The following is a 23,852-nucleotide window of genomic DNA, read 5'->3' on the forward strand; positions in this document are numbered from 1 at the left end:
ATCGTTAATGGTTAATTCTGATATGTAGCTGTAAACAACTTCCAAACACTTACGTTTAAATCTCTGGCAAGCATTTTTAATCAGTTATAGGAATGAAATATTTCTATTTGCACAAAAAATGATTTGACTGTAAAACACTAACGTACATCTATACCTAAGAACAATTAACTTGCCTAAAGAAATGTATTTATGATGCATGGAAATGTGTATAAAACATCTATAGAATATTCTGGGAAATATAAATGAAATTAACTTTATTATAGAAATCATTCTGGGAGATTTCTAGGGAAGACAAATACTTACATTTTGACATAAACAAATTGGATTATATCGAAGACACAATCTACCATTTAGCTACCAAGTTTTTTTTCCACTTCCTTTTCAGCAGGTATTTCGCTTTCCACATACTTACACTGTATCTGCCGACAACTTTGTTGAGGGGGAACAACAGATCAAAGGGGCTTACACTTTTCTTCCAGCTCTGCATTGGAATGATACAAGGCTTGCTTCATCAGAGTCCACAATCTGTACAAAGACTGGTAGATGGACTCGAAATAAGCTGATAAAATCTACGCACCGCAGAATCTCTGACTCATACGTTCCCCAACTTCAGCTCGATAGTCAATCCATGGTTGTTCTTGTGTTTCATCATGACATACAAACGGCCATATACAAATACAACAAAAATGACTTTGTTTTTTGTTCCATTTAGGATATAACACCGGGCACTTTACAGGAGTCCAGTTCCTTCCTTTTTTTCAAGTCTTCGTGTGCCAGGATAAGGATAGGGCACAATCCCAGTACAAAAGACGTCTCTTTCAGAGTTTGTCTTTCATTTTTCTTTGTTGTTGTTTTTTTATACAATACTGCTGAACAGACAACTTCCAGTGGAAAGTCACAAAGTGAAGCATCTTTTTACTGTAGTCTTGGCCAGTACTGAGACATGTCAGGCTCACTGCCTGGAACTTGGACAGGGACAGATACTCCAGGGGAGATGAGACCTGAGGAGGACAACAAATGACGTGTGAGTCCACGTGCACCATGTGGAGTCTGCCAGGGGGGAGGTGCTACTGCCGCACCCCCCCCCCCCCCCCCCTACACTGGACATCATCCAATAAATAAAAGATGTACCAAAGGGTACTTTATTTCAATCATTTTATTTCAATGATCTTATCTCATCTTACCACAGAGGTGGAGCAGGAAATGGATACAAGTATGCATGACCGTAGAGTTTATGGAATTATTTATTCAATTAACAGTCAGAAAGACGATATAAGGTGAATATAGCAAGGAGGTGATTTTGTTTTGTAATTTACTGTGATCAAACAAGTGCCTACCTGTTGATGTGGTACCAGAGGTGGCCATTGATTGGCTGTTCATATGCGCCTGCATATGAGGAGGAGTGTATGTGTCGTAGCTCCGCCCATTCACTGATGGACTCGTGGGCAACATGCAAGAGTAGGAGGATGTCTGGCTAGGCACTGGGGGCTGCAAGGAGAACATACATATATGTTAGCTGGGGACCTATATGACTTCCACTCTAAATATAACGAATGTATGTTAAGTCTTTGTTATTGTTTTCAGGGCATACATTATACATATTCCATCAGTCATTAAAACAGATTGTTTACGACCTTCAGTGAATGGATCAGCTTCGGTGTCTAGAAAATTAAGGTCTGTTTGCTGTGCCCCTCACCTGCATGGGTAAGTTGTTTGCCATGGTAAAGCTTGGCATAGGTGGCAGGGCACTGTACGTATTAGTGAGGGCAGTGTCTGATCTTCCCAGCATGGACCCTGATGTGAAAGACACTGCGGTGAGAGAAAAACAACAAGAAAACATTAAAATCATTACATTTTATAGAACAATGAGATATTAATAATTGCTATTAGAACTGTAGTATCAGAATATATCATTTCCTGAGATGAAATACTGCAAGACCTGTGTCTGTATTTTTATATAATTATGTTTTGTTGTACAACAGTGTACGCCTAACATTTAAAATCTGCAGAAATTATATTTATTGTGATGGCTGAACGTTAAAACATTGGCCAGTGTGGAGATTGTCAGCCACTGACCTGGAGTGGTCGGCTGCGGGATCGGCTGGTAGACGCTCGTACTGAAACTGCTGCTGATGGGAATGTGACTGGAGGAGTTGCTGGCTTGTCTTCGTTGATTTCGGAGTTTTTCCTCTCTCCTCCATTTCGCTCTTCTGTTTGAAAACCACACCTGCATGCCCAAGGATATCGTTGATCGCGAGTCATCTGGCTACATTGCTGTTATCATATATTCTACCAGTGCTGTACAATTAGGAAAAGGCCAAACTGAGGAATCCTAGTTCACCTGTATTCTAGCCTCTGGGAGGTCAATTTTGGCAGCGAGTCTTTCCCTTGCAAAAACATCTGGATAGTGAGTTCTTTCAAATTCTGCAGAAAAACACATCTGCATTAAATCATCAATATGGAATAAATAATATATAATGACATGTGTCAACGTATATTTATAATATTTTGCTTATAATGTAAGTAGAAGGGATTCAGATTCAAAGCAGTGAGTTATAAATTTCTGCCTGAGTATTACACTGGCTCACTACACAAGTGTAAGCAGATTAACCGAGTAGTTACCCTTTTCCAGAGCTTCTATCTGCTCTTGCGTGAATGACGTGCGATTCCTTTGCAACTTTCTTTTCAGTTGTAGCCTCATTTGGGTCTCGTCCGAATCCTCGCCATTGGAGCTAATTGAGTTGGTGTTTTCACCTCCCCCATCCTGCTGCTGGCAGCCATCTGTAAAATAAGCAAAACATTGACGTAAGCTCAAGTGCATTTTCTACTGTTATAAGCATATTAGCACAACAAATTCATGTTATTTGGGAGGCAATCTTTTCTAGACTCATCTAACCGAATATATGGCAAATACGACGCGTGAAAGTAGTCGCCGCTGTCTTTCCTTCAATAGGCTATTGCGCAAAAAAAAACTTTCGAGAGCTACATTGAATAAGCGGTATTTGTTTTCAAGTGATCTTTTTGTTTTGTTCAATGTTGATTAGATTTCGATGATAAGTGCTAGTCAGAAGATCTCTAATTTGAGGCAACAATGCAAACATGCAAATTCTCCACTTTTGACTAGGGTTGGAATTAGAATACGAAGCAACCTTGGGCATTTTTGTCCTGTGGAAAAAAAAAATTAGGAAAAAAACTTGACACTCATTACCTCGTAGGTTATAATTAAATACTCACTGAAAGCAGGCTATAATTATCTTCAAATGTGTATTTGGATTTAAGGAAAGTGCTCATTTATTGTTGCCGCCGTTAGGTGAAAGCTTTTTTATTCTTTCATTTTGGGCGCGATATCAGAGTGCGATATTAACGGTGCCGTTATGTGCGCTTTCGCTAGATGTTTTTAACTGGCTAGTAGACGCTTCTGCGGGAATGCATTAACGTGTGATGTTATTATAATATTCGATGCTTGTACAGCGGCAATATTAACGAACATGACCCTCTACTAGGCTGTGAAATAATTTGTGATATATACTTTGGTTAGGCTGTTGCTTCAGTATAAATTCTTTTATCATTGATCAACAATGGCCAAGCGCTCAAATGGTTAAGGGAAATGTGACAAAATGTGGTAAAACCTTTTCAGGCCAACTGAAATGTTTTAAAACCCAAACTTTCCCCTTTTCAAATACTGTGATTCTTCAATGGTAGTCACCATATGGGCGTTTGTAGACCTATTGAGGTGACCACCAACACTTGAATAGAAGGAGCTGCTTTTCACAATGATACAATGCCAGTGGAGTAAGAGAAACTATTAAACTCTCGGGACAGGGTGGGTTGGCAAACTTTCGTGGGCAGAATTTTTTTAAAAACACAATTGGAGGAGGAAACAAAAGGATTCTCTCGAGGCGTGCAGCGCTCCGCATTGTAGCACGAGGATCCCAGTCAACAGACTTTTCAGTTCAGTGTGTTAACCTTTATGCACTACTATCATTAATCACTGTCCCCTGGGCTGGCCCGTTCAACGCCAGTTAGGATTTATACTTTTCTATAGGCAATGGGAGAGAAACACTCCGGACACCGTGAATAGGACATCTCTATACTCTTTCCCTGTTTGTACAACAAAGGAGATCGGGAAGACTACTACCATGAGTTGATAAGCTTCGACCTACTGCGCCGTAAGCATTTATCGTACCAAGGAGCCGAAATGTAGCCCAGCGAAACGGATCCTGCATGGGAAGTTTAATATGATATTATTGATATTATTCGTGTATTGTAGCGCTACATATTGTTTTAAATAATCAAATTTTATTTACCATTCCATTGAAAAGGCTATTTGCTATTTGTTGAAATGTTCATGAATAAAATGTCGACATGTTTATTGGGTGGATTACCGTACAAAAGCAATTAATCATCGCAAGTCGAAAGATTTTATCCCTGTAAAGGAATGTGGACACGTTTGACGTTGCATAACAATTTCGAAGTGGGGAGGGGTTCAGCCATGGAATAACTTAAACATGTATCATTAAATAAATACGAAATTTCATTTACAGTAATGTAGAACTTCTCAGTAATATAAAACACTTTTAACCAATTAAACTATACAATCGTCATTCTCATCGTTATTTTGTGTTTAATGTCTTACCCAAAACGATTAATATTTATTAACAACAACAATGATATGTATTATTATTATTAGAAATAGTATTAATAATAATAAGAAGAAGAAGAAGAAGAAGAAATATTAAATATTAGCAACAATAATTAATATATTAATCATATAATTTATAATAATAATGTAGAGTATCATTAAGGTGCAGGGTACTATATTATAACGTAAATGCCAGAAATAAATAAGATGCGATGGACAATTAAGCTATCTTCTTTTAATGTATCTCGATCTGAACCCACCTACCACCCCCCCCCCCCCCCCAAAAAAAAAAAAATCTTTTCAGTTCTCTGTGCTGCACTATTACTTTTTTGGGACTAATCCGTAAAAAGGAGTGAATGTGAGTGCTATTATCCTACAGGGAGACCAACTGACGCTAGGTTTAGGATCTGTTTTCTTAAAAAAAAAAAAAAGAAAAGAAAAAAACTCTGGGAAAAAAATCATTCCCAATGTATCGTAGTGTCTTATTCAGTGAGGCGGAAAACAAGCAAAAAAGATAGCAAACCGAGTGCGGCATCCTTTCAGCCATAGAGGTTGGATCAAAACATTCTGGAGCCGACTGAAAGAGAAAGTGTCTAAATCCCATAGAAGGCTTTAGTCTCATATAAGAAAAAGATAAGAGAAACTGCCACAGTGATCCCTAAAAAACACTAAATCGCTGGAGAGTTTTTTTTTTTAACCTCGTCGGATAGAGTTGTCTCTTTTCTGGCCCTGTCACTCTCGATGTATCCATTATTTTATTCACTGTTGCGTGGCATTTATCAGATTGAGACCATATTTGTCCCCCCTCTGAGACCGAACCCAGCCTTATGCTTTTGTACTAATGGATTCTTAAGACTTCTTAAGGCTCATTTAATACAAGAAAAGTATTAATACTTTCAAAGCATTAAATCCGCAAAGCCTTTGTTAATATACTTTTATTAATATTATATCTGCTAATATTTTAGCTCATAAAATTAATTGATCCAATTTTAAAAATAAACCAAAAAACGAAAAACAATTACGGATATTAAAGTAAATAAAATTATCAACGGTCACTGATTATCATATCAACCGATTTTGAAAATTGTTGTTCTAACTGTTGGCATAAATATTATACTTTATGGAGGTTATTAATCCATCCATAAATATAACAAATATAGCAATAGCTCAAGTAGATAAGCGATATATTTTAATTGGGTTAAACTTTTTCTCAACCAATAACGAACAGTTACTCAAATTAATCGTTGGCTTCGTTTTTTAGTTTTCGTTGCATATTATAATGGTGAAAAGCAATGGCATATCTAAAACAAGATGACTGGATAAACTATAACGCAGAAGCTATGAATTTACTAGATATTAAATTATTGACAATATATATTTCCATAAATGGCAATATTAGTCATAGTTCTAGTATGTCGTTTCCTTTGGCTATAATCCAAACTTCATGTCTGTTGGGTCGGCAAATTGTAGCACCAGTTATTGATGATTATTAAGCGAGAAATGTCTTTTACTTATAAAAAAAGACATATATGCGATTCAATGGACTGTACATGAAAGAAAATTCGCGTAAATTTAAGACTGAACTGGGCGGTACAGAAAATATAAACCCATGTTAAACAGGTGCTCTAATGCTGTCCATTGTTCGGTCCAGCAATTAGTCGACTGACACAAATAGAAAGAAAAACGGTTTTATGTGTCTGTATAGAGTCCATCCTATATTGTTTAATTCTCTTAAAATTGACATGTCTAATTGGCAAGCGGTGCCATATCGTGTCCAGGGGTTTCCGGTGGAACATTTCTACAGCTGTCTCCTCCAACTAGACGCTTATTCATGTCGCCTTAATGAGAAACAAAGCGTTCTCTAATGAGCAATTACATAGCGACAGAATTGTTCCCATAACAAATTCTTACGTGTGACAGAAACACCCTTTGTACAAATACTCCGTACACCGTTTCAGTTTTCTTGCACGAGTGGGGCTAGGAGTGAGAGGCAAAATTCACGTTGCTGGATATTGCTTAAGATATCATTGCGCCCAGTTTCAGCACAGGGGATGTATTGAGGTTATTTACTGAAACGGAATGTAAGACTACCATAAGTTAACTGTGATACGTATTCTTTCTGGTGGATCTGGCTGTCATTTGAAAATCTTAACAATACATCCAGCAACTCGTTTATTTTGCATTATTTCATTATCGCAACTGATAAACTGCGCTGCAGTTAGTTTGAAATTCCGAGTAATTAATTGATAAGTAACGTGTGTGTGTGTATCTGTGTATACCCAGAAAATATGGCTAAATGTTCTTTTAGTGGTTACACTAAATATGTATGTTATAGATATAACATTCTTCACAAATATTTCTGTCCTTTATTTAATATTTAAATTGTCTTAAAATATGCCTATTTCGTAGTTTTTATCAAAGTCACTTGTACTGCTGTCAGTTGTACACATAAATCAAGTTACCGTAATAAACCGCTACCTATTAAATAAATCGCTATATATTACTGTTGTTGTTGTTTAAGATAATCTCAAGCTCGTTATGTTTTTCATTTACATTGATTTTGTTCTTATTAACCTGTATTTGATATATCATCATTCCGATTTAACACAAACTGAAGGACGACTGAGTTTTTCACACCTATGAATAATAATCGATACGATAATCTGCTTTACCTTGGTTTGGCTGCCCTGGCACCGAAGTTCCGGGGTACCAGCCCGGCCGGGTCCCCCATGTCCCTGTTTGACCGTTCAGCATTCTCAGCTTGTCATACATGCCATCTGCACCCATCTGTTGCTTTTCGCTAGCCAGGTTGCGGAGGACTCTGTTTATCGATGACACCTAGAAGACAAAACCAAAATCGAGATACACTTTTGGGTTTTGCTCGCCAAAGGGCATGCATATGAGCCCGCGCCATACGAAAGTATATAAAATCACTATAGGTTCTTTTGCTTCTATGAAGACATTAAACATGCAATTAACTGCGCGTGATAAAATACATATGGTAAATATTAGTCACACTTCAATTTCACACGAGTACTATTGCGTTTTTTCTATTATCTAATGTAAGCAAGAATCGGTGAAAAGGGGTGACATTTAACAACTCATGCACTTACACTTGGTATGTTGTCGTTGGTACAGACTCCCTCTGACAGCAGTCTGTCTCGGATTTCCCAGGCGAAGATAGAAGGGCACTCCCTCTTGTACTGAGCGATTTTCCCGACCACTTCAGGAGTCGCTACTCTTGGTTTGCTGCCTCCGATCGCCCTGGGTCTAATGGAGCCGGTTTCATAGTATCTGCCCAAGATTTTACTCACGCACCCATTTGATACCTGAATAGAGAACAATAGACACAAATCACATACATTATTTAAGACTAATATTAAGTATATTAGTAGACTTCAATCAATAATAAGCTTACGTTTTCATTGTCCAGCACTTGGACTTTTGCATCAGCATGGGTCTATAACACAAGAAATATACCTTAATGGTACGATAACTTATTGTGCTTATTGTATAAAAAAAAACATCTATTCTTTAAAATGTCGATAGATGTCCAAAAATATAAATTAGATTTAAATTCGGAACAATCTAAGTTTAGTCGCTGATGAATGAGTGCATGTAACAGCTATATTAAGCTTTTACAAAAAAAAAAACATCTTTTAGAGGATGATGCGAGCCATTTCCCGCACATAACGAAAGCCCACGATGAAACGTTTGAAGAAATTGTTCGATGATATCCCGGCAACCAAAAATGCAGGAGCCGCGGTTTTAAACAGACAAAATTTTCCATCAATGAACCATCCAACGTCTGATATTAGACATCTTAGGTAAGAAATGAGTTGCTTTCGTTTCCAAAATACATTGATTGATAACTTTTATGGACACGTTTATCCTCTGTCCGACTGAAGAATGTAAGTTTCATCACCTGGAGAATCCTGGAGATATCGCACGGGCGGGCGCCGCTGTGAGCAAGCTCGACTATTTTCTGTCTCGTTGAGTCCGGCAGCGGTCTGCCGTTGACAAACACACCACCAAGCTGATTCACACCACTGTGACCTGGGAAGAGACAGCAAGCTCGTTGTTCGCTCCACGCATTACCAGAAAATTGTTCATCAAAAATAAAAATCCATATTTTATAGTTTTATAGTTTTCTATAAACGTTCCCAAAAATGTATTCATTTCAAGCTTAAATTAAGCCATAATATAAATAACTGATTATCATATTCTCTCACTTATAACTAACAGTAAATTATTTGCTTATAAAATTGTAATGATTATACACAACCAGTGGCTTGTTTATTATAGTCCTGCACGTGCAGGACATGAAATAGTCCTCAGCAGCCGCAAATAATCTACACTAAAATGTCTTTACGATTAGTTCATGATAACGAACAAAACGCATATTGAGGAAGGCTAGAATAATCATATAGAATATCACATAAGATGCATTCTGTATTATATAATTACTTTTACATATCTATGTATACACATATTTGTTAAAATCCCGATTCTGCCAAAATGTTTTAAAAGCATTTATGAACAATTAGTTAAATGTCATCTTATCGCCAATATCCGGACTAGAATGTCCAAGAAGACTTACAATAAGACGCCAAACCTGAAGCCAAACAGAGGAAGCCTTCCTCACTATTTCTCCGTTCCCTTCTCTTGGAAGCCTCCCGTTAAATTGACTCCAAGACCACTAGCTCCTTAGCAATAAATAAGCTCCAAATATAGAAGAGGGGGAAATATGATGAGCCTGCCTGACATTTGTCTTTAAAATAAAGCTAGCTGCACGTCAAGTTTGAGCTTAATTTCTGGAAATAGGCGGAAGTCGCCCTGGATCATGCATGGAAGGCTAATTGAAAAGATCAGTTGGAGCACTTGTGGCAGGCATGTCACTTTATGACACTGCTCTGCTTTTGAAAATCGCATCGTCACGACAAATAGTAGCATGATAAAACGACCCTTTCTGTCTGCATTTGGATATCATTCAGACTAAATTGGACTCTACTCATTTACCCTTCAAGGGAAGCTTCATTTTAAGGTAGCCAGGGGCTGCGCGCGGGCACGACAACAAGGGCGCGCCTCGTCCTTAATATATGGAAAGTGACATTCGTTTTTTTTATATATTAATATTTAGAAACGGACCTACGGAGCCATTGTTTACACCCATACTGTGCATCTTCAATTGGCGGTTAATCTGTGTTTTGAGGTATATATAAGGATGCATTATAATTGTATAAATTGCACACATTACAACTGCGAATACGCGTGTAAACACCGCGCTCCTATGAAATTTTAATTGCACATGTTACACGTAATCATCATAATTTTCAACCAGATTTCAAAATGATGAACTGTCCATCTCCATCTCCTGTGTGTGACTCCCAGATTAAGAGGAATTAATCGTGTCTCGTCTAGAAATTGGTTTGCCTTGGTATGGGCTTTGAACCGTCTTCCTCGCGGCTTTGAAATAAATCCATTTGATCGATATAAGAGTCAGATAAGGACATAAAATCGAACTTTCTCTTGAAAGGTTGAGTCTTAATCATGTAATTCCCCATGGTGAGTGGTGTCGATCTTGCCTCGTGGCAATGGTTGTTCGCCTTGTATTCTATTGCTTGTCAACTAAATAGGAAAGCATATGGTGTCAATTTGGATGCTCCGTACCACGTACACCCAGGAGTTATTAGAACAAAGCCCGAAGAGCCCATCGCGACCTTTAAACAAACTAAAGGCCCCAGTCGAATGATATCTCTTCAGAAATTTGCACCAGGGATCACACACTATAACATGGTTTCATCTCATTAATATCAGCCGTACGCAGATCAGGGTTTTACAGAACTTTTGAATCGACTCCATTAACAAAAAAAGATCTAAATTTTTAATTTAGCATGGAACAGCTGGTTCGTGTCGGAGTGTGCAATTTATTACAAATACGATCGATGCTCATTTAATTTAGAATTTATTTAAGAAGTCTGACCCGAGATCCTTTCCTTTAGTACATATCAAATTTTATTGCATAAGATATTAAATACTGGTGTTTAAGATTCAATTATCTGAATATCATACGCTATCGAATCTTGATTACTTAGGAAGTAGGCCTATATGTATTAAGATAGTGATCTTGGGTACATGTTTTACCACATTGTATTGGCGATTTGTATCATTTATGTATAGGCCAAATTTAATAGGTACATGTGTCTTGTGTGGACAGCGTAATTTCAGATCGTAACGAGATGTGTTTCAATACACGAATTAATTTATTAAGGTTGATGAGAAATCTTTCAGCACACCTTCCTTACAGATGTCCCTTGGCCACAAAAAAGAAAGAAAATGTTTGTCTTTTTCTCTGCTAAATTGGAAATTACATTATCAATTTAAAAAATAAAAAAGTCCCAGCATGCAAGTTGTTTCGAATTTATTTGCTTGGGAATAGATCGTTTCCGTCTTGATATTTCAGCAATTTATATGCAAACTGGGCACAGTTATATAGTCCAGTAAAATAAACCAGACCTAACCGATTTTCGCGAATAATATATTGTGTCGCCTTACTGACCCGATAATCTCCGTAAAACATTTATTTTCTAGGTGTTTCCTGCAGCTCACACACGCACAGCTAATCCAGCGTGCTAACAGTAATTCAGTCAGTTTTACAATTATTCAATATCAGCTCAAGCAGAAATAAAATTCGACCGATCCATTTTCCAGTCTCTCACAGAGTATCACATTAGAACGGTGAGCGATTCATAAGTATTGCTAATACAACCAACACCTGCTATCGACAAATTAATTGTTAGCACTTGAATGACTTGAATGCTAAAACATCCTCGCAGAAGGAACAATGTTTTCTGACTATGAGCTGCAGACATCGACTGTACGCTGTGCAAAGTACCACAAAGTGGTTGATTAAAATCAATCACAAACACAAGACTATATACAAACAAAACACCATCTACATTCATAGATAGCTAGCTAGCTAGCTAGCTAGATAGATAAATAGATAGATAGATAGATAGATAGATAGATAGATAGATAGATAGATAGATAGACAGATAGACACGTACATACATACATACATGCATAAAGTTTTGAAGCACTAGTCGTTTGTCTGTCTTCAAAGTTACCCTATTTTTTCAAAACTAAACGCTCATTTACGAGCATCGCTTTGCAATTTACAATCGATTTGCAATTTACAGCGAAATATCTATTCCTTCATAGATGTTTAATAAGCAGGCCTATGAAAGAAAAATCTTCACTTACTGTTCTGCATCATGGAGGCTACGCCAGAGTCCCACGTGGCTCGGTTATAGTATTCTATTAGTCATAAAGAAACAATAACAATTATCAGTATTGGCATTTTTCAACGTTAAGGAATTTTCAAAGTACCAACATCTGTACCCTTTTCGTACGAAATCTCAATACAAATTCGACGGATAGCTTGTTATACATCAATAGTTAAACTGATTGGATTTTTTTATATCCCACACGTGAATTTGCATAACAATACTTTAATGTATTTCAGATTTAAAACTTGCCTGGAAACACAGTTGACTTTCCGCTTAAAACAATTTAAAGTCTCTCATCTGCCGCTCACTAGTTATTGTCTTCCTAGGACAAAGCAAAACAGTAAATTAGTACACTTTTTCTAGCTCCTACCTTTAGAAATGCAACACTAATATTATTATTAAAATATTGCTATGCAACATCGCAGCTAAATGAGCATTTTTTCCTAAACTGTAATTTCTTAATAATTAATTATTTAATTATTATAAATTTTATAATTATTATATTTTAAGATGGTTAATTACTTGTAAATGTTCCATATACTTAGAAAATCTTATTTAGAAAATCAGTAAATATTTTCGTTAGGGCCTCTCAGTCGGACTGTCGCGCTAGTGTTTACCATTGGCATTAGTCGTCTGTGTCTAATTCCTGGACCGTGGCTGTAATTTAAACTTCAGCCAGCAGCTCAAACTTGTTATAATTGCGGCCTAACGAACAATTTCCGGCAGATTTTCGTTTAAAAATTAAGTAAAATACTAATCGCGATTTTCTGTCCTTTTAATTGGTCTAGTTCTAAATCTCAAATAATTGTGTTTACTTGTTCCGTCCTCTTTAGATCCTCTCGTCTGAACCGTACAGTGACACACGCTGTCTACCTCGCCTCGCTGCTCAAGAAAGTTAGATCGGGAGGGGGTGAAGGCTCTCCAACAAAGACCGCTGAATTTAACAATGGCTTCCTTTCTGCTTCTATACCAAAACCCAGAGAGCAAAACTTGGGCTCCCTAACTAGCAACACAGCTTCCAACTAAACGTACCAACAACTCTCTAGAATACAAAGAGCTGAAGGGATCCTCCCCCAGCACCATGCGCCCCCCCCCCACACACACACACACTCAACAGACACACACACCTTCTCAACACCAGCACTGTTTCGCTGGTTTCTGCCTTGACCCGATGCCCGGACCCAAATGCTTTTTGTTTGTCCCGTCTTGGGAAATAGAAAAGTAATTTCTTGTTATAAATATCTCGAGGTAATTGTGTTACTGGTCTGGGTTGTTAGAGGTTGTAAAAAGATACAACAGCTCAGCTGGGCGCTCAATTGGAAAAAGACAATCACAATAAAGACCCCCATTCAATAGGTTTGCTAAAAAGGAGGCCAGTGAAGAAATAGTCCGAGCATTCATTATCTCCGTTCACGAAAAAATAGTTCTGCGATGTGTGTGTATTCCGTCGTGCTTCTACAAGTAAACACACACACACGCAGACAGAACACCTGCACGTGTTTACTTTAAACCCAAATATTATTTATTTAAATCTTCACATTAATGTCGATGCTCTTTCAAATAATACATTTCACAGATTGTAATATAAGTTATGCGAATCCCGGGGAAACGTGTAGACTATATTCAACTTTCAGCACCACTCAAGCATGATGGGTAATGTAAAACAAAACACACACACTAAACTTCTATGAGAAAGACTTTCGGCAATTTTTGTATTCCTGCACTTAGTTTTGATTTTATTTTCAGTAATAATTCAAAGTATAAACCCCACGTGTCGTTCCTAATGTTCACCGCGTAGCCAACACAATGGGTAGCAATTATTAAACTTTGTTGAAAGTCAGAATTTGATGAAACCACAACCTTCAGTGAATTATTATTGTTATTCAGTGAATTTATCGGACTCTCCTGGTCCCGGGATTCGTTCGTGTTGAATTTTTTCTTCTCTTTTTGCTAAGACGTTGTTATACATGTTTCGGTTAATGATTTATTTAAAGTTGAAAACACCGTCTTCAGATTATGAGGTTAAGTTAGGCCTAATTTGCATCTCTGTCCCCTTTCAAATCCCTAACAATCGCCTTAATTAAACATGCTTATTCAGGCCTCCGTGTCCTGCTTTTACAACATTCATATGTAGAAAAAAATTAGCAATGGCCTAGTAGTTTGACCGTGGTTTCATTTAAATGTAATTAACCCATCATTGCGATATGTTCTTTAAATAATTGTTTAGTAATAAATTTAAATATATATTCTATATGTATAACGCAATATAATTCAATAGTCTTATATGCTTTCCATCTTAATATTTGTGTTCCAATTAAATGAACTTAGCATATAGCACTTAATTTCCTTTTTACCAAAATGCATGCACATTATAATACATATCGTACATTTATTCTTCATCTCAAAATGTCATATGTTAAAATATTAAAAATGAACCCAACTATTTTAAAATTCTAATATATATATATATGTGTGTGTGTGTGTGTGTGTGTGTGTGTGTGTTTGTCTTTAATAATTCACATTTCTTACTAAATTAAATATGTATGTGGCATCCTTGTTTAGTACCACTAAATTAAAAGAAAACTCATAGACTTGTTGATTTTTCTGCACGATAACATTAACGCTCTGCCTGGGCACATATGAAGACATAAACGAGCGCACAAGTTCTCCGTGTTTTGTGAAAATGCTCGGGTGAGATCGTATGCCTGCATGATTCAACCTGACACACTTCCTCATCGGGTCATTGCATCTCCATTCTCTGTACAGATCACTGTCTTGGCCTAATGTGACTTTTTACTCTTTCCTGTCATAAATAAGCGTTAAGCTGTCCAAAAACACCGAGATATGGGCGCTTTGGAAGCATATAAATAAGTAGGGAGGCCATCCAGAAAGCCATTCAAATTTCACACTTTAACTCCTCCGAACACGAACTCCAGCCTACGGCTTCTACGATTAATTGCAGTCGACATAAATGTTTTCTGCAGTTTTAAAAGATTTACTTGGATGAATGAAACATAGTTTACACCAAGTAGTTATGCATAATTTCCAGTTCATTCATTACAAATACGTTCGTTTTGTTTTAGGTTACATCCTTGAACGTTCATAATAAATTTTGGTGAATATATATGCGACTGTGCGTGGACCTTTTAGACAGTAATTCACTTTCATTTCATTTGTTATATACAAACCGTTAGAAATATAAAAATAAACTTGCAGAAGATGTCTGAACTCACCTTTCTGTGGCATCCTGCGCCGCTGTCAAAGCCCCTGTCAGTAACTTTCACTGCGACTGAGACGAAGCCGAAATGCCGGAGGATTTCTTTTGAAGAGTTCGAAGTAAAATAGTTTTTCCAGCGATCTTTTGTAGAAATGGAAATCCCTGCGAAGGAGACAGAGATTGACAATAAAGTGGGATGGCAGGACTGTGGAGAGACTGAAAATGTGCGCTCGAGTGTGTGGGTGAGTGAGTGAGTGAGCGAGAGAGAGGGGGGAGGGAGGGATCGAGAGAGAAGAGAAAGAGAGAGCACACCTATGCTGATTGGTGATGGTACGAGTGCATTAATGTATGTGTTCCTGGTCCGTGCCTCGCCTACGCTGCTCTTCACTGGCCCATTAGCAGAGCCTGACCTCTGTCATCATCTTCCAGCAAAACACTTCCTCCTGCGCCTTTGCCAGAGCGGGAAACGGGGCTGAGCCAAGCTTCCCTTTCAAACCCACTAATCACTCTACACATGCAAATTCACGTCTCTCACACACTAAATATTGCCTTATGCAAAGCAAATGGGTTGCCTCAAAGCTGCCTATTGGACGGTTCGGCAGCTCTCCGCGACTCTGTAGTAGGAAGGCAAGAATGCTTTATAGCTAAATCTCAAGTACTTGGAAAGAGTGCAAACACATGTGCTCATAAGTCAAGCTGGAGCTGCGAACTACATTTTCTGTTTTCGATCTACAATTAATTACGGTTCATTTTTTTATGATAAGAAATGCTTAAACTTCGAATATTTATATTTTTTGCGAACACTTTTTTTTACTAACAAAGACACAGGTTTTCAGTCAGTACAATGTAAATTGCTATAATTTTGGTTTTAGATAACGTTTGTTTTTAGCAGAGGAATATTTTATACGAAAGTATTATGTAAGTGAAATGTACATTTGATATAAATATACAATATACATCGATAAATATCAGGAATAAATATGCAAAGCAAATGGCGATCCGGGTCATTTGAAAATAGTAGCAGTAAGTGATCTGCGAGATACCTCCGTGGTAAATCTATTGGCCGGAGAAAGCACCCCATTGTAAGCTGAAAAACCTTTATTTACTTTATGCATTAAGTCCACTTGTAAATAGCCTTTGAGTGTACTTACTAAAACAATCACAAACTTTCTCCACGTGCCTTTGTTGACTCTGTTTAATATCACATTTAAAGCTTTGGCTAACCATTCTCACCAACTGAATACGCATAGCCGGTTATCGTTCGCGTCCAGTGCTTAAAGTAAGCTCTGTACATTTTAATTGACCATTTCCAAGAAGCAGCACCTCTTCTGTAGCTGCCTAGAAAACATCATGGAAAACAAGTTAATGACTTTGCAGCTATGACCACACAGCAGAATTACATTTGTTGAATGCCTGACCATTAACGCACACCTCAGTACACTCCAAAGCAACCCCTCAGCGCCTGCATTTGAGGTTACACTCAGAGCACCAGTCTTAACACAGGGTGTTCCAATCATTTATTCCAATGGAGCAGAGCAGGTCGGAAGAACTGGGAAACGCAGGGGGCGGGAGAGGGGGCGAGTATAGGAAAGGGGGGAACAGTGTCGGAACGCGCAAAGCATAAATTGAAGTCGTGGATGCATACACTTGACTTCTCTTGACATGTGAAAAGTGCTAAAAGTCAGAGCTCATCAATAAACTATCTTGAAAGTGAATAAGAGTCCTGACAACCATTGCATTCCGAACTAAAGTACAATGAGGAGACAAACGACACTGCCAAAGAGTTTGCCTCTGAGTGAAAGGACGCCTCAATGGGAGCAGGATAATGAGCGGCCCGGACCGTCATGCACTGTCATCTTGAGTCCTGCAGTGAAGCTGCCACTTCGTCTCATATTTTCAAATAACTTCTTCAGATTTTTTTCCTTTCTCACTTGTTATCACAGTGCCAATTTTCCTGATGCTGATGGCTTATAATCGTATTTTTCACACTGCTTTGTCGAATAAATACAAGCTCGGGATGAGACAATTTTTTTCTTCCTTCTGGATTCTGCAGTCATGGCACATGAAAGTCCGTGTTGTAATCTTAATGGAAAGACAGCGGCGAACCTCCAGGAGAGAATCATTACAATAAATTCTCCAAAACTTGTCTCTAAATTTGACTTTGAATATTGTCCAGCTCTTGGAGGTCATTTCACAGTGATATTGCCAGTGTTTTTTCCTCTTAAATGGCAAAAGTTTTTTAAAGGAATTTGTGCTTTTCGAATTTCTCTTCTTGCATCGTGTGAGTATTTATTTGTATTTAGGCTGTCGTGCACATATTTATATTAGACCGTTAATCTTAAGTAATGAGATTTATATTCTTGGTTTTATCGTGTGTCTTGATTTCTGGAGTCTAACAAATGCATAGCCGACAGAAACATATATTTTGTTGCAGAATGGTATCTGATACCTAAAATATTATGCGTCTAACCTGTTGTGAAAGAGAATCCAAGCACCGAATGCAACAATACTAACGCCGTAAGCAAGCATAACTGCAGGCCAAATTATCAGCCCCGTTTCCACACAGCCACACTGATTTTTTTTTTAGACAATTTCGTTAAAGGAGCGCAAAACAATTTAAAAACTGAATAACGGCATAGGAACGCCAAGTACGTCTAGTGTATATATATATATATATATACACACACACACGTGTATGTATGTGTGTGTGCGTGTGTGTGTAACTGTAAACGGTAAAAGCACAGGTAACTAATAAATCACACGCCAGTTAAGGTTAATATAGTATTAGTACAAACCCAGTTCCTCGATCTTCACTGCATTGGAGATTGGAGGGAGAGATCCCAGAGGGGTCTGCCGCGCAAGTTTTCGGAACCAATAGCTCCAGAAGATAATTTCTTTGAAAAGCTGTAAATCCGCTGTTTTTGTTTCTTTAAGATGAAGTCTTTCTTTCAAAAACAAACTTCAGATCGTCCGTTGACAAAGTAACCTTGTCTACTCAATCGATTAGAATGAAGAAAAATTGTTAAAATTTTGCCTTTTAGTCCATCTAGTGGAATATCTCGAGCAACATCTTCAGGTTACGATTGAGATTTTACAGACTATCAATTAGCCAAATTCGGATTAGTAGCAAGTAATGCTGGGCCTTGAAAAGAAACCCTAATCTTGTCGCTATTTTTTCCCTCGGGCAAAGTGGTCTTTGTGCCCCCTCAAAAAAGTTTTAAACAAAAAAAAAATCATAAGGGGAGGGAAATGGTGGTGAATACGACTGACGTCATCCCTGGAGAGAGAAAGGTCTATTAGAAAACATCAACAAAAGAGACTGGGTGCGTTGGCTGCCATTGATTTATCAGGATTTGAGGGAAAGGGGAACTCACGAGCCAATGAGAGAGTCCAGAGGGAGCTTTATCATCTCAATAATTCTCTAATTGTAGGGCGGGCGGGTGAGTCTTAGATGGAGAGGGTAGATGGGGGAGGGGGTGTCCCCGGGCAACGAAAATTCTTTTTGGTTTACTGGTGTCTGAAGTTATGCAGAGCATATGACTATAACTGATAAGGACGTTTAGTTTCAGGTAATAGCATCTCTTATGGAACTTTCTATTAGATAATAAACGTGTTCTTGAACCGTTGATAAATGCACCTGTCTCCTCACGATAGTTTTTTTTTTCTTTTTTTCCTTTTTTTAAGTTTGCCGCGGCGCCATCTTAACACACACCAATAGTTTCATTGGTTGTCGGTCCGGATAATATGTCGGTAATTCATAAAAAATTGTTTTGTATTTATTTATTTACTTTATGGTTTCGACATTTATATTTTACATTTGTTCTTTTCCACACCCATCTTCACTATTTTGAAACTTTTAAGCATAGTGTTATAGCTATTATAAAGTACTGAAGGTTTTTACTAGCCTCCTGTGTATTTTGTTTTAGAAATGTTAAGGTATGGTAATCAAGCGTACGATGTGAATGCATATTTTTGGTATATTCTGTATTAATGTTATATTATAAAAATAATTAAAATAAAACATGACCGTTTCATTGAGTCATATCATTGAATGCTAAAAAAATTATAGTAGGCTACAGCCAAATATTAGGCTATTTGATGTCGACATATTGTTCCTTATTTTATGAATTTCCATCATAAACACGAGTTTTCTTTTGAAGCCTCGATCACATTTTCACAAAATATCCATCAACCAGTGAAATACTGTGTGTATAAAGGTATCGAGCGATATATCTATATAAATTTAATCGAAATCGGCCTCACAGTATTATAGCCATTTGTATACCAGATAATCATTATGGCTTTCAGTTTTTGCAGATGTACGTACGCTCGGTGACCAACATGAATACAATTATATAGCCTAGTATGTAATTGCGAAAAACATTTTAACGTATTATTATCCGCAGATGTGGTGGCTGTATAGTGAAGCTTGTGCGGTCGGAATGTTTTAATATCAGTTTGCAAAACATATTTTAATATAGAAGAAATGGTTTACATCGTGTTGTCCGGTCCAGTCTGAAATCTGTAGAAATGCAAGATTTTGGCGTGCTATTCGGAGCAGCTCGTGCCCTCGGGATAGGTAATGCTTGTTTGTCAACTTAACAAATTAGGCTTCATCTCCACACACAGACTAAACCGCCTTATCGTTACTTTAAATCAAATAAAGCCAAATGCTTTTTGTGTATTTTATTTCTTCCAAATAATTATGTCTTGGATGCTAAAAAGGTAATCAGTCCAAAATTTAGAAAATATGACACTGCCATTCTTTTTAGCATTTTCTGAGCGAATGTCCCTTTTTTGTAAAACTGTTAGGTTACTGTTTTTTCTATATATGAACATATTGTTGTTCGCTATGAATTAGTACCAGAATAACCCACTGACCTAGCTTGCTGAATACGATTACTGCATTGTTTCGGTGCACCTGGAATATGTTGCTCTGCAGTGTTGAACTTCATGAGAATGTAAGAAATCAGATGTATTGCTAACGACAGTCATTAATAACGACGAGAAAATGCTGACAGACGAAAATAATTATTATTGTAAAGTCGAATTAAAAAACATCTTTTACATGTTTTATTGTATATCTATAGGTTGTATTTTAGCTGTAGAGCTACCAAACTCACAGACGCTCATATTTACATATATATACATACACACACGTATATACGTATATAGGCATGTATACATACGCATACACGCATACACACTAATATATATATATATATATATATATATATATATATATATATATATATATATAGCCTACACACACACACATACATACATATATATATATATATATATATATATATATATATATATATATATATATATATATATATATATATCCTGGCAAAAGACTGTCTGGTCGGAGGTAATCTCGTCGTCACAGCTTTCTTTCGCGGCATGACAGCTGGATAAACACTATCCTCAATAAACATCTCTAATTAGCGAGGTGGCTTTCAATGCAGGGTGCTCCATTTATTACCTGCAAGTATTCTCTTCTCTTGCTGATTTGTCACATTGTGTCTATATTACATTTAAGTAATTTTGCGTACTATAGAATATCTTCTATGGATTTCTTTTTCCTTCTTTAATGTATGATACATGTAAATAAGACATATCTTTTATCTTGTTATTCTAGCTAGCTTTTTTTAGTCTCTGGTTTATTTTGTTTTCACTTTATTTTATTTTGTTTTTGTGACTGTTAGCAGTTATTTCTTGCTGTTCTCATAAAATGACCGCACCAGACATACTTACGATAGTTACATGTTGACATTCAGAATTGTGCTGATGGTACTACTATATTCTTCAGTTTATCACATTAATTGGCATAAAAAGGATAAGTATGAGAACGTTTAGTGATTAACCTGTTTTTACAATTGCCTAATTCTTTCGGCATCCGTGTTCATGTTATTCAGATTGTTCGATTTTATCATAATAAGTTTAGATTGTATTTTGTATTAAGTACAGTTTGTGTTAAGACCTACAGAACCCGGCTCCCCGACCTGGTCGACCTCTTAGTTTCGTTAGGATACTGAATGGTCTTACGTTCAAAACTTTTGCAGTTCTAAAATAGCTAATATTCCGGTCTATGCTTGCGGTGAACAACTCAAAGGCCGCTCTGAATAATGTTTGCACTTCCTGTATAACATGTAATGCGATAAGGAACCAGAAGCTTCAATCGGAATCCATGATATAGGATGGTACAGCAAATACGAGCTTTGTCGTGACATTTACTTTTTGAATTTCCACAATTCCAGCTCGTTAAGTCATATTTTGACTTGGAAAAGGCAAGGAACACGGCAGCCAACTTCAACCGACTGGCCAAAAGTGGCAGGCCGCTAAAGTCCAAGGGCGTAGTGTTGGTTTCAGCATTATCAGGGACCAAAACAGCCCCGAACCCCCGCCCCCCTAAACACACACAGTACTCCCATAACATTAGTAGAGACATGTCCGTACCGTCCGTACCCAAATCTATGACTTTGATAATGTCTCTACATTAGTGAATGAATAAAGCTTTAGTTGCTGTAGTTTTGGTTACTTTAATTAAATTAAAATTAGAACTTACCTGAAAATCTAGTCGTTGATTTAATGATTCCAGTACTTGTTTCCACTGTAGAAAAATATCGGTAACAGCTGGTAAGGTCGATGTTCAGGTTTTCACATTTTGTTGCTTAACAGAGTTTAAATGTCATTGAGGATAAACCACGCTGCCTTCCTTACCACTAACTTTGCCTTAATATTAGCCTCGACTTGGCAGTGATTGTCTGAAGGGACAGTTCGACGTCACCCTTGTACAGAACTTATAATTTCGTTAACAGGATAAATGTATAGGTAAAACAGGCACCTACACAGATATAGTACAAACACACACACGCACGCGCGCGCGCACTCACACACCCATCCACTCAATTCACGTTATATATTTTCAGTTTAACTCAGAATGATATTTTAAATATAATGTAACTTTTATAAACTAATAAATCAATTAATGAATGATATTTTGATAGTTTGTTTACATAGAGTTGATGTACGTTATTTGTATAGAGTTTCTTTTATCCCGCATAACACCAAGCCAACAACAGGTCTGTCTAAAGTTTAAATGTGTGTTTGTGTAGATGCATTTCTGTAACACCTCTTTTTGATTTCAGTAGTCATAATAGTTACCGCTCTCTTTGTGGCTATCTGTAAAGCAAACATCGATTAGGAGTCCTCAGTTTGCTTATTGAATAGAGTCCGTCAGGTAGAAAATCAAATTGCTCCTTCTGGTAGGATACGTGAGCTAATGTGGTAACCAGTAAATCAAAGAGAGGGGCAAGTGAAAACGACTCAAAAGCACGCCATTTACAGTATATGTTGTGTTGTACATATTTCCCTGAATTGTTCAATAGTTCTTATAACTACAAATTGATATATCGACCGGAATAATGTAAAAAACCTTCTGCAATTCTTTTGCTACGAAATTAACTCTTTAATGGAAATGTTTTAGTAACTTCCTAATGTTTTAGGTTTATTATATAAAAACCATTATATGAACAGGCCTACATCATAATTACATCAATTCTCTAAAATGAGGTGACGCCAAAATTTTGTGCTGTTCTATAGTGTACCCTGGTTCATTTTAAAATGGAAGCAAGAGGACACCATCTACAAAGCTGTTTAATGTAACTGTCAATTTGCACAAGACACAGAGTAAATGTGCAACCGCACTGATGCAGGTTTGTCAGGAAATGGGTGGTCAGTTGGCGGTCTTTAAAAGGCAGTGTAGGGACGGAGTTGCCAGAAAGGTGTTTGGCTGATTATTTGGAGTAACTACCATTAAGGGACCGTGAAACCGTGCAACGCAGCAGGGTTCTCGAGAGCAACGCTGGAAACCTCACGGCTTTGGTCGCCTTATCAGGCTGTCAATAAAATCAGATGGGATGCTAAAGCTTGGCCAGGTGCTGCCTTTCCCTCTCTGTGCTGCTCCGCACTCCAGAACCTGATCAGGCGTGAACTGAAATCTGTACAACCGGCCTTGCCTCTTCTGGCCCTCTGCCCCCAAATCCATGTAACTCTCTCTCTTATTTTGTGTATGTGTACACAAAGTAACATGACATGGTTACATATTAAACAAAATATATCCTTGAGGGATACGACCTGGAAATCTGTTATTGGAAATACTGCATCGTGTTACCTGAATAATAAATATATAAATTATTGAGTATGTTTATTTACTAATATATATATATTACGCTGGCATTTTGCGCTACCATATGAGTAAAAAAAAGCTAAAAGATTTATATCTAAATAGTAATTGATAAAAGTTAAATATTTAATCACTGTGACAATATTTTAGATGTGTAAATGTATTTACTACGAATTGCCTAAAAACTCGTATTAGTACAATACCAACAGTAGGAAATTAACCAATTTTCACATAATTGTGTATGTTACAATTAAAACATAAATTGTTTTAAACTGACAATGAATATGGTGCATCAGTCTTGTGTTCATTCAGAATGAGAGAAATGAAAACAAACAATATGATGATCAGTCTTAATTCACTAGCTTTGCAGAAGCCCTGCAATAATAACAAGTGCATCACGAGCCACTTGTTTTCTGTGGTTACAGTAATAAAAAGTGAATCTCAAGACGACGTTGCTGAATAATACCGGCAACCAGGAAGCTAAACTGAGTGAATGCGTTGGTTATGAGGTAT

The 23,852-nt window shown here is 37.2% G+C and overlaps 1 protein-coding gene across 6 annotated transcripts; it reads right to left on the bottom strand.

Moving 5' to 3' along the window:
* Positions 1-239: 239 nt before the first annotated feature.
* On the bottom strand, positions 240-18,315 carry pax6b (paired box 6b). 6 transcript variants are annotated; one of them, XM_072718129.1, is made up of 13 exons: positions 17,944-18,315; positions 15,165-15,310; positions 11,906-11,959; positions 8,568-8,698; positions 8,061-8,102; positions 7,756-7,971; positions 7,315-7,480; positions 2,623-2,781; positions 2,342-2,424; positions 2,077-2,227; positions 1,697-1,809; positions 1,338-1,488; positions 240-1,001 (listed from the first exon to the last, which is right to left on the bottom strand). In XM_072718129.1, the coding sequence occupies exons 2-13, from the start codon at positions 15,175-15,177 to the stop codon at positions 916-918; spliced, it is 1,365 nt and encodes a 454-aa protein (XP_072574230.1). In that variant the 5' UTR covers positions 15,178-15,310; positions 17,944-18,315; the 3' UTR covers positions 240-915. The 6 variants fall into 6 exon arrangements, with proteins under 6 accessions (XP_072574230.1, XP_072574233.1, XP_072574232.1 ...); XM_072718132.1 differs by lacking the exon at positions 17,944-18,315 and adding an exon at positions 12,181-12,249 and having other exon boundaries at positions 15,165-15,344; XM_072718131.1 differs by lacking the exon at positions 17,944-18,315 and adding an exon at positions 12,181-12,253 and having other exon boundaries at positions 15,165-15,344.
* Between the last annotated feature and the right edge of the window lie 5,537 nt (positions 18,316-23,852).

Source organism: Paramormyrops kingsleyae, chromosome 11 (assembly GCF_048594095.1).
Source record: "Paramormyrops kingsleyae isolate MSU_618 chromosome 11, PKINGS_0.4, whole genome shotgun sequence".
NCBI lineage: Eukaryota > Metazoa > Chordata > Actinopteri > Osteoglossiformes > Mormyridae > Paramormyrops > Paramormyrops kingsleyae.